Below are 17218 nucleotides of genomic sequence, written 5' to 3' on the forward strand. Positions count from 1 at the left end.
GTAGGACTCCAGGTCTGGGAGGAATGCCATCTTGAGCATCTGGTTTCTTTCAGGAAGGAAGAGTTTGACAGCAGCTCAAATGAAGTCTCTGTTTCACCCTTCAGTGAAACAAAGTCTCTGGTGGCAGGCTGCATCCTTGCTTCTTCAAGGATGAATTCGTAGGCCAGAGACCTGTCTCATACTTCTGGTTGTTTGGGAAAAGCAAGCAAACAAAACCAAAACAACCAACCACAAAAAAACCTGTATGGAGGCAGGAAACTTTGAGAAGGTTTTGAGTTTTGCTTTTTTCTTTTCCCTATTTCTTTTCCCCTGCAGTCATTGTATTTTTTCCATGGACTGTGTACTGAGCAACATAGTGATGAGCCATACTAGAAGATGGGGAAGGGAATTTGGTATAGAAAGGCATGTTAATGTGATGTCATTAATCTCTTCTCAGACTGAGTATATTCATTGCACTTCAGACCTGTACCGCACAAGTGTGTTTTCAAGCAAACAGACTTGTGCTAGAAGAATTACTGAGAAGCAAGGGTGAACATTACCTAAAACCAGACTCTTTCTCACAGGGAAAAGCAGGCTTACTTTTTGAATTGCTAATTTTGCTTAATAAAACAATATTCTTATTTGGTTCCTAAGAAGCCCCTAGTTTTTCTGCTGCATACTAACAGTAGCAATAGTTAAGAATTAGTCTGAAAATTAATCACAGTTGTCCTGGTTTAGTTTGGAACTTTAGTTTAAGCAGCAGTTTTCAGATCGTTGATTTAATAAACTAGGAAGCTTCTGGGCATTTTCTTTTTTCATGAGCTATAAACTGTACTGTCCAGAAATATAATTACAGAAAAAAAATTACTACCTTGATAATTAAATGTATGGTTCTATATGTATTGCTGAACCTAAGAGCAATCTGGACCCTTTGTAACCATGATGAACATGTATGGTACCACTGATAATAGCAGAGTCCCTTTTTTACATAAAAATTTAATAGTGTGTAGGAGATGTTGGCTCCTGTTATGCTTGAGTTTTATGGAAGCTGCAAGAAAATGGCTAAGATTTTCTCTTCATTTTCTTGAATGATGAAAGTTGGGGCTGATGGACATTTCCACTGCAGCAGCTCAGTTGAAGATGCCCTTAGGAACTGGGATATATCCAGAGGGTATTGGTGCTTCGCTGTGGCAGCCAGTCATTTACTGCACAGAGCCTGTTGGTCTGCTGAAAACATCACAGTAACTTGAAAGCTCTTCTAAATCACAGAAAAGAGGGAAAACCTCAAGGCCTGATCTGAAGCCCGAGATTTGCAGAACATCTGAGCAAGCACATAACATCAGTGACTGATTTGGAATCAGATGAGGTTCACAACTTATTTGCTGGCTGATCTCCTCTTGTAGAAGAGGGGGATGCAGTTTGTCTTGCAATCTGAAATTCCTATTTTCCATCCCTCTCTAGCAGCTTAGAGGCTTGCTTTTATATGTGATCCTGCAGTATCATAATAATGGTCCTGGGTGAACATCAGCATTTTTTTTCTGACTTCACCTCTTTCTCTCTCCTCCTACCCGTCCCAGATGAAGTGGCAGGTGGACTGAGTGGGAGCAGTGTGAAAGTGAATGCAGAGAAAATGTGACTCAGCGGTTCAGAGGGAGCTGCTGAGTGGAAAGGCAACTATGCTCTTCACATGCTCTGGCATCAGATTCCTGTTCCCTCAGGAATGAGAATGGGCCACTTATGGATGGAGCTGTGCAGCCCACCGACAGGGAGAAGGGGCTGTGTAGTCTTCTCACCAGAACTTACTTCAAGTGGAGAGGCAAGTTTTGTCTCCAAGTTTGTTAACAATGTTGCCAGTGAAAGGGCAAAAGCCTCGGCTCACTGCCTTGCTAGCTCACAGATTTTTTTGCATTGCTTTCCTCCTTTCTTTATTTCTTGATGCATCTTTCCATTTTGGTAGAGTTTGGCTTAAGCAGCAGCCAGACTCTACCAGCTGAGCTTGAGAAGTGCAAGTCTCCAGTGTTTTTCCTGGCTAGTAGATGACACCCATTTCCCTCTCTGCACTTTTGTTTGAAGAAATCCGCAGAGAACGTTTGCCTTTTTCTAAATGAGTATGCTGGCTTTGAGCATGCTAGCTGCAACTCATGGACAAGCAAATGCAAAGGAAAATTGATAATACTTGTGGATTGTCCTCTGTCACACAAGGATAAATTAACCTTTCACTCAGTATTAGGGAGGGGCCATTGCAATGCCTTTCTAAGCAGTTTTGTAGTGATGCAAAAAGTTGCGATATTTTAGTATCAGTTTCTGTGTTTTTCTTTCAGAAGGAAGGACTGAGGCAGATTTTTCTCTATAGACCAAACAACAGCAGGCAGACACACTTTATATCAGTGACTGTACTTACTAAAAGCTCAATTTTAAAGGTGTAATGTGCATTGTTGTCACCAAATTTTCCAGACTTGTGTTCTGGAGTTTGATCTTTCAGATGAACTTTTTTAAAAAACAAACACACACACCCCTCCACCCCCTCCCCCTCCCCCCCCCCCCAAAAAAAAAAAAAAAAGAAAAAGAAAGAAAAAGGCATGGGTAGCGTTCTCTTGAATTTTCAGAGAGCCTGAAGCAGTGTCATCTGAGAGCTCTTGAGCAACTGCATTCCTCTTGATGGGTGTGTCAAACCAGGAATCAGTGAATTTAATACCAGTATTCTTGGCTACTTCCAGTGTCATTATTTTAGCAAAAACATCCAGCTTTACCAAATAGAATCCCTGCGTGTTACAAATTCGAGTTATTCTCCACACAGCTATGAATACCTGTAACATGGTCCAGCTAATTCTTAAGGTAGATATGCTTACTGCAAACTGGAAGCATTAGAAATCATAAGCTGAATTTCACCTCAGAATAAGGAACTTAAGAGACTGACAACCAGGTTGCTGTTGCGTAGGCTGAGTTTTGGTGAAGAGTATTCTATTCCTCTGTAATGTGTCAGAGATGGTAGTTACAATTACTTGGACCTTTTGATTGGATTAATGGTATGTCAGGTTTATTTCTTCTTTAAATTCTGTTACACAGAGAGGAGAATGAAATCTGCAGTTACAGTTTGCAGTCCTACAAAGGACCACTGGATCAGTCTGACTGGCTTCTAGTTAGATACCAAAGTGATTTTGGAATTGCTTTGACGCCTCGCAGTGTTTAGTGGTAAACTTTGTGGGATACATGGATCTGTCTGGGTTCTTGCTAGTGTTTGAATTAAGCTGCCTGATACCTTCTGAAGTAGCTCACTATGTAGTTTTGCATTACAAATGCAAGATTTACCAACCACAAGTTCTTGGCAGCTAAAACTTGGTCATTTTCCAGAGTGGAATTGGAAGTATTGAGGTGATTATGTTGTAAATCCCTTCTATCTCCAGTCAGGCAGTAGTAGGTAGCTGTCGGGTGCTTTTGGGAATGTTTTTTCTTTGCAGCTCCTAATCTGGATACTTGTAGCAACTAGATGCTCTCCTCCTAATGTTTTATTGAGCCATTTGGAAAAGGTAAATTTATCGAACTCTTGTAAACAGAGCACTTCAGGGATCGAGTAGAAGTAGTCAGTATCATACCATGACTGGGAAGGTCAAAAAAAAGGAGCCAGAGAAAAAGAGATGCATTCTTAGGATAACAGCAAGTGTTGGAAATAGCATTCCCAGCTTTCAATGCAACTCATTACATCTTGAGTGTTATGTTTTAGTATAAGTTGTTAGATGAGTTAGGAATGCAGAGAGCATCAAGAAAACCCGGACTTTCCTAGGTGGAGAATTGTATCTGTCTATAAACAGTAATGATGTAGCTTCTGTTATTACATTTAGCTTCTTAATATCTGAGATTGGCTGGTTATAAAAAAGTTCAGTAGAAGTTTCTGAGTTATAGTGACCCACCAGTTGGTTTCCTGTAGAAAGAGGAATGTAGGTACACAAGTTGTTTGCCATGCAAGTATGAAAGGTCCCCTTCCTCTTACCCAGTTCCTCCCATACCACTGCAGTGCAAGAGAAAGATGGACTTTTGGTCCAAAAGCTCATTCTGTTTCCATCCTTCTCATACCGCAGTGGTAAGCAAAACAGATAATGTTTTCTCAGCTGATACCTCTCTCCTTAAGATCCATTCTTTGATTAGATGAGCTGTCCTTTATCCTCCAGCACAAGCTACCTCTCGTTCATGTGCACTCTGAGGCAGCTCGTTCAGCTTTGAGTCTTGCCAGCATCTGGACTTGCCTGCAATCAGTGTGTCTTGTGACCTGCAGATTTAACAAGGTCTTGACAAGATGTGTGACGTACAGTGCCAGGGTTGTCCCCTGCATGTGCAATTTGTGAAAATAATGTGAAAATAAGCAGTTGATTGGCAGACCCATATCAATAGCATATATTCATCTACTGTTTTCTAATCAACAGCAGGTCTCCCTAGCAGTTAGATGGAAATTGGAGGCAGTGATTTTTAGTAGGCAATTGCATTTTTATATGTCAAGTTGCAGAGGCTATATGTGAATTTCAGACTCTGGTGCAAAGTGGTGGTAGTCTCGTTGGATGTGAAGTATTGCTGGCATGTTCACGTTTTGCAATGCTTCCCCACTGTAGTCCCTTTCTATAGAATAAATTCTTGTCATGCACAACCATAATGAAGATATAGGCAGCTTCAGGGGGATATGGATCTCCACACACATGAAACAAATATGGGACAATGCAGCTGAACTGCTGTGGCATGTTGACTGCTGCAGCCTGGGAGTTGGCAGAACAGGAAAGGCCCACTTTTCCCTCCTATCTTGCATGTCTGGCAGCTGGTTCCACAGAGGTTGGGGATTTTACCATGAATGAAGTCACCGTTAACAAAATTTGTATTTCCCAGTGAAATGCAGTACTGCCCGTCCTCCAGAAGCATAATTGCCACAAATAAAGTGTGGTAGATGCAAGTAAAAGTCTTATAACTGCGTGATCACTGTATTTTCATTGTTAGGGTACATTTTATTTCTATTATAAAAATCCTTTTGGTACAGAGCAAATTTTTTTTCATCCTAAAAATACATTGTTAAATGAAGTCTGCCAATGGAGCTGTGTCAATTCCTTGAGCACTAGCACCTGTGCACAAGAGAGGACACAAGTTCCTTTTAAAGTGCTAACTTCATTAGGAAATACAGCTGGGATACATGGTTCTGGGAGGTTGTTTTTTGTTTTGTTTTTCTCTGAAGGCTTTAATTATGAATCAGTTGAGTTACAGACCTGCTGATGCTTCGCCCACAGCAGCATTCGACTGGATCATGGCAAGTTACTGCAGGGCACTGTTGACTTACCATTACTACAGTGCCTTTTAGTGTTTCAGTTAAGTCTAGTACTCTAAGCACATGTTTTTCTGAGAGTGTAGATAGGTGTTCTTGTTTCATTTTTCTGCCCTTTATGTACCCACATATGAAGTTAGAAAAAGAAAGAGCTGGAGGCACGAGGTTTCAAAATGGGCTTTGTCTGAGTACAGAAGCCAGCTGTTACCTTGTGAGTGGACAAAGATGTATCCCTGTATAGATTATTCCACAGCAAAGTGTTGTGCCATTTATTTTTGGCAGCTTGTACTGGTGACTATGTTTAAGGAAAGAATACAGGATGAATGGATCAGTGGTTTGATCCAGAACATTCCTTTCCTTGAACAGCAAGGGTGAGGTTAAGTTTATGGTACCGTTTTGAAATTTCAGGTTGCTTTAACAAGCCATATGTCTGCTACAGATGTCAGAGACTTTTCAGTTCTTCTGCCAAAGGGTTTTTTCTAGCAAGCATAGCCAAATATCAAAGCAAAAGTATTTGTGGAACTTGAATCCCAATCTTCATGATGCAGGAATTGAGGAGAATATCACCTTGAAGGTTAGCTTTAACTGTCAATCAAATCACTGGCAGAAGAGAGGCTTAATTCACTCCTACTGGATGTTGTCATCCTTATCAGCTGTCGTAATACCTCTGCACTGACCTTGACACAAGAAAACTTTACTGATACCTCACTCATTTATTACCTAATCTGTGCACTGAAATAAAACAGGACCCGTTACAGCAAATAATACAGGAATATAGCATTGCAAGATGAAGTGTGAATTGTAATTGAAGTATCATTTAAAGCTGATGTAGTTAAATCCATACAGAACCCTAGGTGGGTGTCATTTTATTTGTTAAATCTTTTTTTATTTGGAATGGCAAAATTTTGAGTGAACTTTAATTAGTCCTTTGTATACCCAAGACATGAATCTTAATCTATACATTTATATGTATGAATTCAGACAGTCCTCCATTATTTTAGTTCTTGACCTGGTGCCCTCATGGTCTTACTGTGTTAGTGAAAATACCTGTTGATAACAGCTGAACTGCATCAATTCAATGGAGCTGGAATCCTGGGCTCCTAGGTCTATAGACCAGATCTCTATGCAGTGAAAATAATTGAAAATAGAAGTAGCCTATTGTCCTTCATATAGAGCAGTCATAAGAAAGAGAATGTGACTCTTACAGCTATACAGCTGTTGCTAGACAACACTGGAATAATGGGAATTAGGCTTCTGGGCTGTGGAGAGGCATAGATCCCCATGGTTACAGATGTGGAGCTGTCCCCTAACTTTTTTTTTGTCTTTGTTTTGAAGGCATGTGGTTAAGTGGCCTTCACATCGTTACATTAGAGTCAGGGTTCTGTTTCCAACGTAGACAGATGTGACCTTGTAAAATCTCAGGCTGTTACAGATATGAAACAAAGAAATTCTGTTTACCTTCTGCATAAGGCAGGTGAATGAGCTTTTGGTCAGTTTAAAAAAAAATAAAGCTTTCTGAAATATGAAATATTACAATTTGTACAAAATAGTTGGAAGCTCATCTGAATCTGCATTCACTGGCTATTTGTTCTGGTTGTCTTACCAAAGGTGTTTTAATTCTGCTCTGTGTGTATTTTCTCATGAGCTTTGGGGAGGAGTATTCAAGAAAAGTCACTACGGTTTGGAAAAACAGCAAATAGGTTTGTTGGCCATTCTTGGGGACAGAGGTGCATTATTTAATGCCAATAATGGAAAAGTAGGACTTAAAACATGCTTAGTGAAAACAGAAGGTTAGAGACTTTAGGTGCAAACCATAATAAACAATATATAAATAGATATTTTTGAACGTATGTATCTCAGCCACAGGTGCATGTCTTTTTGCACAAAAGGTGGAAATAATTTCTGATATCAAGATTCTGTCCCTGCTTAATTTCAAATTCCTGTTCCAAAACACAGACCATAAACATCCTGCAAAAACAGCAGAAAAAAATGGGCAAACATTAACAAGGGTTTTCCCCTCAGTTCTTGTCCAAATCCAGTGAGACATGAAGCAGCTTGGAAGCTTGGAAATTTTCAACTTCAACTGTTAAATTTTAGCACATTATAGAAAATGAAAACAAAGGTCAGCGTTGAAAGTATTTAGGTAGCCTTAACTGTGGCTGCTGAATGTGGTTGCTGTGTTGTCCTCCTGGAGAACTTTGGGTCCAGCTTTATGTAGCATGGTGTCAAAAGTCAGATGTTAAGCATGTGGTCAGTATTCCAAGAACTGCATCTGGACTCTGTGTTTCCCGGGGGGGTGTCATGGACTGCAGATGACCATCTGGATCCTGAAGGGCAGAGAGGTAGAGTTGCTGTGATCTTTGGAGCTATATTCCAGAAACTGTCTGCTTTTCTTTGAAAAGTGTTATTTTCAAGCAGTTGTCTTCTAGCATTAAAGACATACAGAAGAAAGTGAAAGAAGTTTTACCGCCATGAGAAATACAGGATGAGATCGTTGATAGTTCCATATTTTTCCATGTTTTATTGACCTGTATTCAATATGGAATTTTGTCAGTGTTTATGCAAATTACTGTATGGAGTCCTTGGCAAATAGTCAGTTAATTTCACCATATACTTGTGGTATGACATACATGGGCATATGTCTGTCTGGATGCATGTTCTCTATGCTCCCTGAGGCAATACTTGTGTAAAGACAATTAAAATAGCTACATGTAACCAGTTATAGTCAGCATACCCTGCTGAGGCCACTACCTGTCATAAACTGACGAGATATTTTGAAAATGAGAAACCAGTAACCTGAGCTCCTGGGCAAGTAGCTGGTAGTACCTTGCAGGTGCTCCTTGTATTATCTCTGGGTCTCTCCAGTCATTACACAATGATGACCCTCTTTTTGTTGGGCAGCTGTGGGAATGGAGAACCTTGCAGAGAAAGCCGTCAGCATCTCCCAAACACCTTGTTCTCTTGGGCAAGAATGGATGTCCTAAGGTTTGTTTCAGTGAGGAGAGAGAAAACAATCAGAGTGGGAATAAGCATCTCATGTTCCAGTCCACTCTTACATTTTTGGATTTTAGAAATCAGGAAGGTGTATTTTCATGAATCCTTACTGTACCGATGGCCAGACTCTTAGCTTACACATAGATCCTAGTTTCATTTGCCTAATCAGAGCTGTGGCTGGTTTGTGGGGGCTAATCTGACTTAAAGATACTATTGTGAGATATTTAGAGAAATGTTTGAGAGGAATATTTTGTGGAAACTTGACCCTCAACACACCACAGAAGGGCCAACGATATGGCTGTTCCCTGGGGCACAGGTGGCTGGCTTAGGTAGGCTTAAGGCTACAGTGTTGTACGTAGGGCAGCCTTGGGGATTTCTTCATATAGAAAGATGTGAATCAGTAGTGCTTACATCAAATGAGTCTGATCTTTCACTCCTTTTAGCTTGTAAATTAATTTATATCTACACAGAATGTGTTCAAAATACTGTTACTGAGGGACTAGCCACTCCAGTGCATATTTCCACCAAACGGAATAGCATTACAACATTATTAAATAGCTCTTGAGTATGAATTCTTCCAAGAAGTAGGTTACTAGGATAAAGTCTATTTTATTAGTGTTTTAGGACACTCAGCCAAAATCCAGAGCCCTTGAGCACTATTCAGACACATAACATGAAACAGTCTCTACCTCAGAAATTTATAATCAAATTAGACAAAGCAGACAACTGTGGGGAAATAGAGAAGTTGCAGCAGGGAGGGACAAAATGGGTTCTCTGCTACTATGTATCTGGGAAGTGTGGAGCTAGGAAATAGCACAGATGATTCCTTTTAAAAAGTAAAAATGAAAAAAGGTGCAGTGATGTAAATGAGAATTTATTAACAACACAGCCCAGAATCTGCACCTCCGGAAAGAAAGGGAAAATAATTTATCCGCCCACACTCACTTTTTCTGACGAAGGCAGGTGAATGCAGCTGCACTAATAGAGTGTGACGCTCACAATCCTGAGCTGCGCTTACTGATGCAGAACTGAGAAGTAACCATCGTCTCTAGCAAAACAATAGCCCTTGCAGGGCTCTGCGGTGGCTACAAGGTTACCTACTATTCATTCCCTGTACGTGTCATTTCCATGTGAAGGTCTTCCCAGTCCAGCTGTTATGGAGTCAGTGGATGAAGCTGAAGGACAACAGGGACAGCTGAACAGGAAGGAGCAGTCCCTGAAAACGTCCCAGAAAACAGCACTGCTTGGTTGGGCTGCCCGTTGGAATGGATTAATGCCTGGAGACAGCATGTATCTGTTTGTCTTCTCACAGATACTGGTAAGGCAGCTTGTCATTGCTTTGAAATACTGGGACCCGTCTTTTAAGCTTGGTTGGCTTAGGAGGTTTCCTTCTCGTTCATAGTAGATGCAGCAATGCACATAGCTACAGTCCTCTCATTTCTTCTGCCACCTCTTACAGCCCTGCCTTTTGACATGCCGAACTCCCATCCCATTCCCTGCCCTTCTGCAAATGCCTCCTTTGCCAAATGACCCATCTCCCAACAAATCCATCTTCTCTAGCTGATATGTATGGGGGTAAATAACCACCGTGTTAAAAAGTAGATTGAGAGGTGTGTCCTTTAAAGTTGTAGTTCGCCCTTCATGGTCAGGGATGAGGGTATATCTCTGTGGGGTGTTAAATACAACATCGATGCTTTTTTAGTTTTATGTTAACTGTGATGTGTGCAGCAACCTTAAGTGGTTCAAATGAAATGTTTCAACATGTGTATGTTTGTGTGTATCTTTTTTTTATAGGGATAACTATGTGAATATGGCTACTTGTGAGAGTTTTGCATAGTATGAGATAAGCCTTAATGGTCTTTGTATGTTATTAAAAGTTCATTGAATTACCAGTTTTGATCTAAAAGTAATAATGTTGAAAGGTCAGAAGTCAGAAGAATCTGTTTCTCTTTCAAGGTACAGGCTGCCATGGGCAGTCCATTTGCTAGTGTAGAGGCGAGTAAGCTTGCTTAATTCAGTGATGTATATCTAGTTAATGGTAGCTGAGCATTTAGCCTTCAGTCTTTTTATTCTTGTTAAGCTACAGCCTAGAAAATACCTGACTTCTTAAAGCAAAAATGATGATCAACATGAAATCAATGAGAACTAAATTAGTTAATTATGCAGTCTCGAAATGAAAATGAATGTTTGTATAATGAGATGCTCGTTATGTATTTTCTGATTGATTGCACAGCTTCTCTGCATGATGCTGTGGTACAGCACTTATGGGACCATCCCAGCAGCTCAGAATGCCTTTGACCTGCTGTCTTACTTGCTTACCCCATTTAAACAGTTTTTGTCAGATCAAGGGGAGGTAAGTCCCTGTACTCTTCTCTGATTATGCTGTTGATGTCAGTAGCCTTGAGTGGTGCTTCTTATACCTCTTCTGATAAAAAGTATAATACACACGTATTTCATATAATATAGTGTGTGCATCCTGAAATGGTGAAGAGTTTTCTGAAAAGAGATCCATATTTTATCTTCAAGTTACAGGCCTGAATGTTTGGCTATGATGTTAGATCGGTACAGCAGATTTTTCATAATGTGCGAATGATTGCGAACAAAACAAAGCAGTAAGAAATCAGCCCACTAAGGGTTAGTCCCCAGTAAAGGGAGAGCTGGAACTTAATTTATTAGGGTGGATAGAAGCTTAAATTCTGGAAGAGTGGGTCAACCCACATAAAGGGTGTAAATCAAAAGATAGTCACAAAATTCTATTTTTGTTGAGTGTTTAGAGCATATTTATGAGCAGTGAAAGTATTTCAGGTGTACTAGGTGTACAGATTGAATTACAGCCACAAAGCTACCCCAGTAAAATTGCTTAGCTTCTCACCATGACATAATGACACGTATACCAGTATGATTCATCTGATAAATTACTGGGGTAGTTATACCCAGTGCAGATTTCTCTAGTGTGGACAGAACATTAATTAAATGCTGAGCAGCTACTTTCAAAAATCAGGCGAAATATAGCTGCCATCAGAATGTTTAGATTCATTGTACATGATCTTTGTAGCAGAGGTTATGCAGTACAATTAGGAAATCTGACTCAGTGCCTCTTGTGGCTGAAGTACAGTGGAGACTGTTTTCTGTGTTCACTTAATGTTATGAACTGCACGTCACCTGCTCTTTTGTTTATTTGAAAGAAGCACTTTTTCTTTGGCATTTCTCAGCTGAATTTATTATGCATAATCAAAGCATTGCCTGGATCTGTTTGCAGTAGGTCAATCATTAGCAAATGGTTCCTTACAGAAAAACCGTGATTTGTAGGATTTTGACTTAAAACAAGTATTCAGTGTGGAGGAAACTGATTCTTAGAATGCACCACGAGAACATCCCAAGTATGACTCTCGCAGATGTTCATGCATCTCTTTGAGGATGGTTTATTACCGCGCTATTTACAGTGCAAATTTAGACTTGAAAACAGTAAAGGCAAATAAATCTTCTGACAGTAAATAAGCAAATGAAAGCTCTTAACTCTGAATTTCCTTTTAGCTGTACTAGTGGGTCAGAAACAGAGTAAAATTCCTTGCCCATTGGACCCCATTAGAGTTGTATTTTGCACGTACTACTGAGAATAGGTTGAATTAACTATATGCTACTTAAATATGATTAAGACATGGGAGTGAATTTTGATGCCAGTGCTATAAGTGAACCTGATGGTATGTCACAGGATGTATAGAAAATTTAAAGAAGTCCTCTGTGGCCAGGTTTTATGTAAGGACCCACAAACACAGGAACAGTATTGAATTTTCTTCTAAGCCCTGTGCCATAGTATAAAGTTACACTGACTGTGGCAATGAAACATTGGTCCAGGCTGCAAAATTGAATCATCAATCCAGATCTCAATTTTGGCAATGTTTGAGGGTAGGAAGCAGATTTCCTATTTGCTGTCACAGTGAGCTCTGGTTTTTAGACCTTCTGAGAAGCTGGGGCTTAGCGCTGGTTTCAATTTCAGTCTTCTCCAAAGCCTGGCATTTTTCTGTTGGTGGTGGTGGCTTTTCCATGGACAAGAGTGTGATATGACTAAATCCACATGGGAAATCCAAGAAGGAATATACGGTTTGCCAAGAACATGCATGCAGACACTCTACTATGCCCCTAAATACTTTATGAATTATTGTCAATTCTATTGTTTCACAGGACCTGACTAGAATTGGGAGCATTGTGGTATCATACCTCCTGCTGTCTTTAGCTTCTTTAGGACTGTTACTTGTAGGATCTCTGGTAAGTTATGACACTGTGCAAACTATATTCATGCCCTTTTTCTGTGAATTTTTATAAGATTTCTAAATTAACCGAAGTTGTCAATGTTATGCTCAAGTTGACTGTAAAGCAACATCTTTGGGGCTTTTTCTACATAATTATCTGCTTGCTTTACATAGAGAAATCATGACTACACTTAACCTTACTCAATTTCTTGATGAATTGGAGATTATGCAGATAGTTTTTATTCTTTCCATCTGCAGATGTGCAGACTATTTTCTCTTAAATATAAGGGCTGTGGTCTAGTAATGGGACCATCTAATATTGCTGCCTTCTGAATTGCCTGCAGAGCAGTCATTGACTTAAGTGGCAGAAAGAGCTGTTCCAGAGCAGTAGTGTAATTGTGAATGTAATGCCCTTGTAGATGTAGGCCAAGGCCCCAGCTGCAGAACAAGATGAGTGGCATAACTACATTTAATCTAGTTAGCTGTCAGCTGTTTGGAAGCAGGAGGAGTGTATTGTGTGTCACAACATCCTCATAGGCAAGCTCAGGAAGTGTAGCCTGGATGAATGCACGGTGAGATGGATCATGAACTGGCTGGATGGCAGAGCTCAGAGGGTTGTGATTAACAGTGCAAAGTCTGGTTGGAGGCCTATAGTTAGTAGGGTTCCCCAGGCGGGTCAGTATTAGGTCTAGTCCTGTTCAACCTGTTCATCAGTGACCTGGATGAAGAGACTGAGTGCACCCTCAGCAAGTTTGCTGACAATAACAAACTGGGAGGAAGGGTTGATACACCAGAAGGCTGTGCTGCCATTCAGCAAGAGCTGGGCAGAGAAGAACCTGATGAAGTTCCACAAGGGCAAATGAAGGGTTCTGCACCTGGAGAGGAATAACCCCAGGCAGCAGTACAGGTTAGGGGTGGACCTGCTGGAAAGCAGCATTGTGGAGAAGGAGCTGGGAGTTGTGGTGGACAGCAGGCTGACCGTGAGTCAACAATGTGCCCTTGTGGCCAAGAAGGCCAACAGTATCCTGGGATGCATTAAGAAGAGAGTGACCAGCAGGTCGAGGGAGGTTCTCCTCCCCCTCTACTCTGCCCTGGTGAGGCTGCATCTGGAGTACTGCGTCCAGTTCTGGGCTCCCCAGTTTAGGAAGGACAAGAAATTACTGGAGGGAGTCCAGTGACAGGCTATGAAGATGATTAGGGGCCTGGATCATCTTTCTTATGAGGAGAGACTGAGAGAGCTGGGTCCGTTCAGCCTGGAGAAGGCTGAGAGGGGATCTTATTTATGCTTATAGATATCTCGAGGGTGGGTGTCAAGAGGATGGGACCAGACTCCTTTCAGTGGTGCCCAGTGACAGCACGAGGGGCAACAGGCACAGACTGAAGCACAGGAGGTTCTGTCTGAATATGGGGAGAAACTTCTTTACTTTGAGGGTGACAGAGCCCTGGAACAGGCTGCCCAAAGAGGCTGTGAAGTCTCCTTCTCAGGAGACATTCAAAACCTGCCTGAACACATTCCTGTGTGATCTGCTCTAGGTGAACCTGCTTTAGCAAGTGGGTTGGAGTAGATGATATCCAGAGGTCCCTTCCAACCACAACCATTCTGTGTTTCTCCATTGACTGTGTAACTGGCATAAAGGTGCGTGCTAGATGGGAAAGCTAGGGAGAACTCTTTAGGGAGCTCTAACCGAACATAGCTTTTCATACTCCTTTATACTGTTCTGTTAAGAGTGGGGATGCAGTTAGTGAAAATGCAAGTGGATCATCACCTCCTGTCCTTACAGCAGTGCACCTTCAGCCAGCTCAGGAAGCCGAAGCTGTACTGCGTACATGCTGTTTAAGTGACACACAGTGTAATAAAGTACATCATAGAATAAAGGGACTGTTGGTGGGAAGGGACCTCTGGAGACTGCTGGTCTAACATCTTGCTTGAAGCAAGGCTGTTGCCAACACTCAGTAAGGTCAGCCATGCATTTTTCTGCACAGATTTTGAAAACCTTCGGAAAAGGAGATGTATCATCTCTCTGGGTACCTGTGCCATAACAGCATGGTGCTCTTGGAGAATAACTTTTTTCCTGATATCTGATCTAAATTTCCCAAAGCTGAATGTCTGAGCTGAATTTCTGCAGCTTGTGGCCATTTTCCATTGTGGTATCAGCTGCCACTAGCAAGAAAAGTCTGACTGCATCATGTAGGAGCTGCCCTTCATGTAGTTGCAGGCTGCTGTTAGATCACCCCGGCCTCCTCTTTGCCAGGATGAACAAGCCCAATTCTTCCCACCTTTTTCAAAGGTCATGTGTTTTGTAGCCCTCCACTGGGCCCACACCACTTTGTCCTTCTCTCTCTTAAACTAGAGGGCCTAAAACTGGACACAGTATTCAAGGTGCAGCTGCATCAGTGCCAAGGAGAGGGAAATAATACCTCCTTTGATTTGATGGCCACACTCCCTGGTAGGAAGTTTATCATATTTTGTAGCATAGTTAAGTTCACTCAGAGTCAGCACAGTGGCAAAATCTTCTGTTTAATGTGTTGGGTGAATGTGCTTCTTAAAACTATTCACAAGGCAAAGTAATTAGTGTTCGTGCCTCTATTATTGTGATAATTGTAGACAAGGAAGTTCGCCCGGCTTAATGCAATTTTCTGCTCTTTTGATGCTGCTGTTCCTTATCTAGATGAATTTAGTCTTCAAAAAATAAACTTCTGGTGGTTTTGTAATTGTAAATACTAAAGAACAAAAATGAGACATTTGAGAACTGTGATGAACAGTCTGAATTCCAGGTAATTTTGCAGCAAAACATTCTGAGTGAGAAATCAAAACAGCGGGGGTGTGATTTCTCTGCGTATCCAACCTAGTTGTTGCTGGATGGAAATGTTTTACTGCTGACCCACTCTTAGCCCAGAAACTAACTGTAGATGAAAGCTCTCTGCCCAAAAATTCAGATCTCAGTTTGAACTGCTTAGCATATGTAGTAACTCCTTGCAGGTGAACACTTGTACCAGTGTAGATGAGAGCAGACTTGGCCCATTTTGAACTGTTGGTTAAAACTTTTTTACAGAAAACAGTTTTATAACAGTTTTCATGTCGGCAACCTTGCTCTGCTTTGTATTCCTATGGTCTCTGCTAACAGTCTTCCAGCTAGAGTGGAGGCACACATGTGTCTGTGTGACAGCCTGTTCTCTAGACAAGTTGCAGAGAACCAGAACAAAAGAAATGTCCTGTGAGCACAGACTAATGGTCCATCTTGCATAGTATATTCTCTCTAACAGTGGCATTAGGAAGGAGAGGCTGTTTGGAGAGGGCGTATGAACCTTTTCTGTTCCTGCCAACCTTACTGTCTGACATAAAATCATAGAATGGTTCTGGTTGGAAGAGACCTTCAAAGGTCATCTAGTCCAGCCCCCTGCAATGAACAGGGACATCTTCAACTGGAGCAGGTTGTTCAGAGCGCCGTCCAGCCTGGACTTGAATGTCTCCAGGGATGGGGCATCTACCACCTCTCTGGGCAACCTCTTCCAGTGTTTTACCACCTTCATTGTTAAACATTTCTTCCTTATATCTAGTCTGAATCTCTCCTCCTTTAGTTTAAAACCATTACCCCTTGCCCTATCACAACAGGCCCTGCTAAAAAGTCTGCCTCCGTCTTCCTTATAAGCCTTGTTTAAGGTCTCCCTGGAGCCTTCTCTTCTTCAGACTGAACAACCCTAACTCTCTCAGCCTGTCCTCACAGCAGAGGTGTTCCAGCCCTCTGATCATTTTTCGTCCCTCTTCTGGACCCTCTCCAACAGGTCCATGTCTTTACTGAGGGCTCCAAGAGCTGGACACAAGACTCCAGGTGGGGTCTCACCAGAGCAGAGTAGGTGGGGAAAATCACCACCCTCAACCTGCTGGCCACGCTCCTTTTGATGCAGCCCAGATTCTGCTGCTTTGCAGTTTGAGAACATCTGCTTCTATCAGTATTTAGGAAATAAGGTGTAAGATAGTCCTTAGCAGAACATTGAAAATAATGCAGTGATGGAGCTAAGCAGAGTTTCCAGAATACCAGCCTGGTGGACAACATATAGTTGCATGAAAACAGTTTTCTTTATTTTCCCTCTTGCTCAACTGAGTGATACATATTTTTTTGTGGGTTTTAAGCAATGTGCTGTCCAGAAGGGACCTTGAAAGGCTCCTTTACCATAAGAAGTGCCTTTATGATGAAATCTCTTTTCCCAAATGTACTCTTCTGTCTTTATAGGTGGACCTGATAGATCAGTCCCACACTCATGTATATACTAGATGGCATAACAGTGAAAAGGAGCTTATCCTGTTTTTTATTCAGTAACTGTGGTAACTTACAGTAATGCTTTAGTAGTTCCCTGTGGAAGGGAGAAAATGTGCCTTTTATGCAGGTATTTTGTTGCTTTATTATAGAGCAGTAACTGTTGAGCCACCTAATGAGGCTGAGTAATGGTGGTCAAGTGGATTCTCAGAAGTGATACCAAGAAAAGAGAGGCCCTGTCTGGTCTATGCACTTGCTAAAGTCCAGCTCATTCCTGTATCGAGGAATTTGTGACTCTAATACATGTAGAGCAATGTTTTTTGGGAGACCTCAGCTAAGGTTTGAGGCACTTTTCTGAGAATACCCAGGTACCAGAATGTGTTGGGAGATTAGCAATCACAGTGAAAATAAAAGACTGGATAGAGTGCTTAAGGCTTGTATTA

General features: G+C 41.4%; 1 protein-coding gene across 1 annotated transcript in view; it reads left to right on the forward strand.

Moving 5' to 3' along the window:
* The window catches only part of PTPN5 (protein tyrosine phosphatase non-receptor type 5), an 80500-nt gene that overhangs the window by 32228 nt on the left and 31054 nt on the right, over nucleotides 1-17218 (forward strand). The window contains exons 3-5 of the mRNA XM_065636153.1: nucleotides 9406-9587; nucleotides 10503-10622; nucleotides 12452-12535. Coding sequence (XP_065492225.1) covers nucleotides 9406-9587; nucleotides 10503-10622; nucleotides 12452-12535 — 386 coding nt within the window. The remainder of the gene's footprint in view (nucleotides 1-9405; nucleotides 9588-10502; nucleotides 10623-12451; nucleotides 12536-17218) is intronic.

Source organism: Caloenas nicobarica, chromosome 5 (assembly GCF_036013445.1).
Source record: "Caloenas nicobarica isolate bCalNic1 chromosome 5, bCalNic1.hap1, whole genome shotgun sequence".
NCBI lineage: Eukaryota > Metazoa > Chordata > Aves > Columbiformes > Columbidae > Caloenas > Caloenas nicobarica.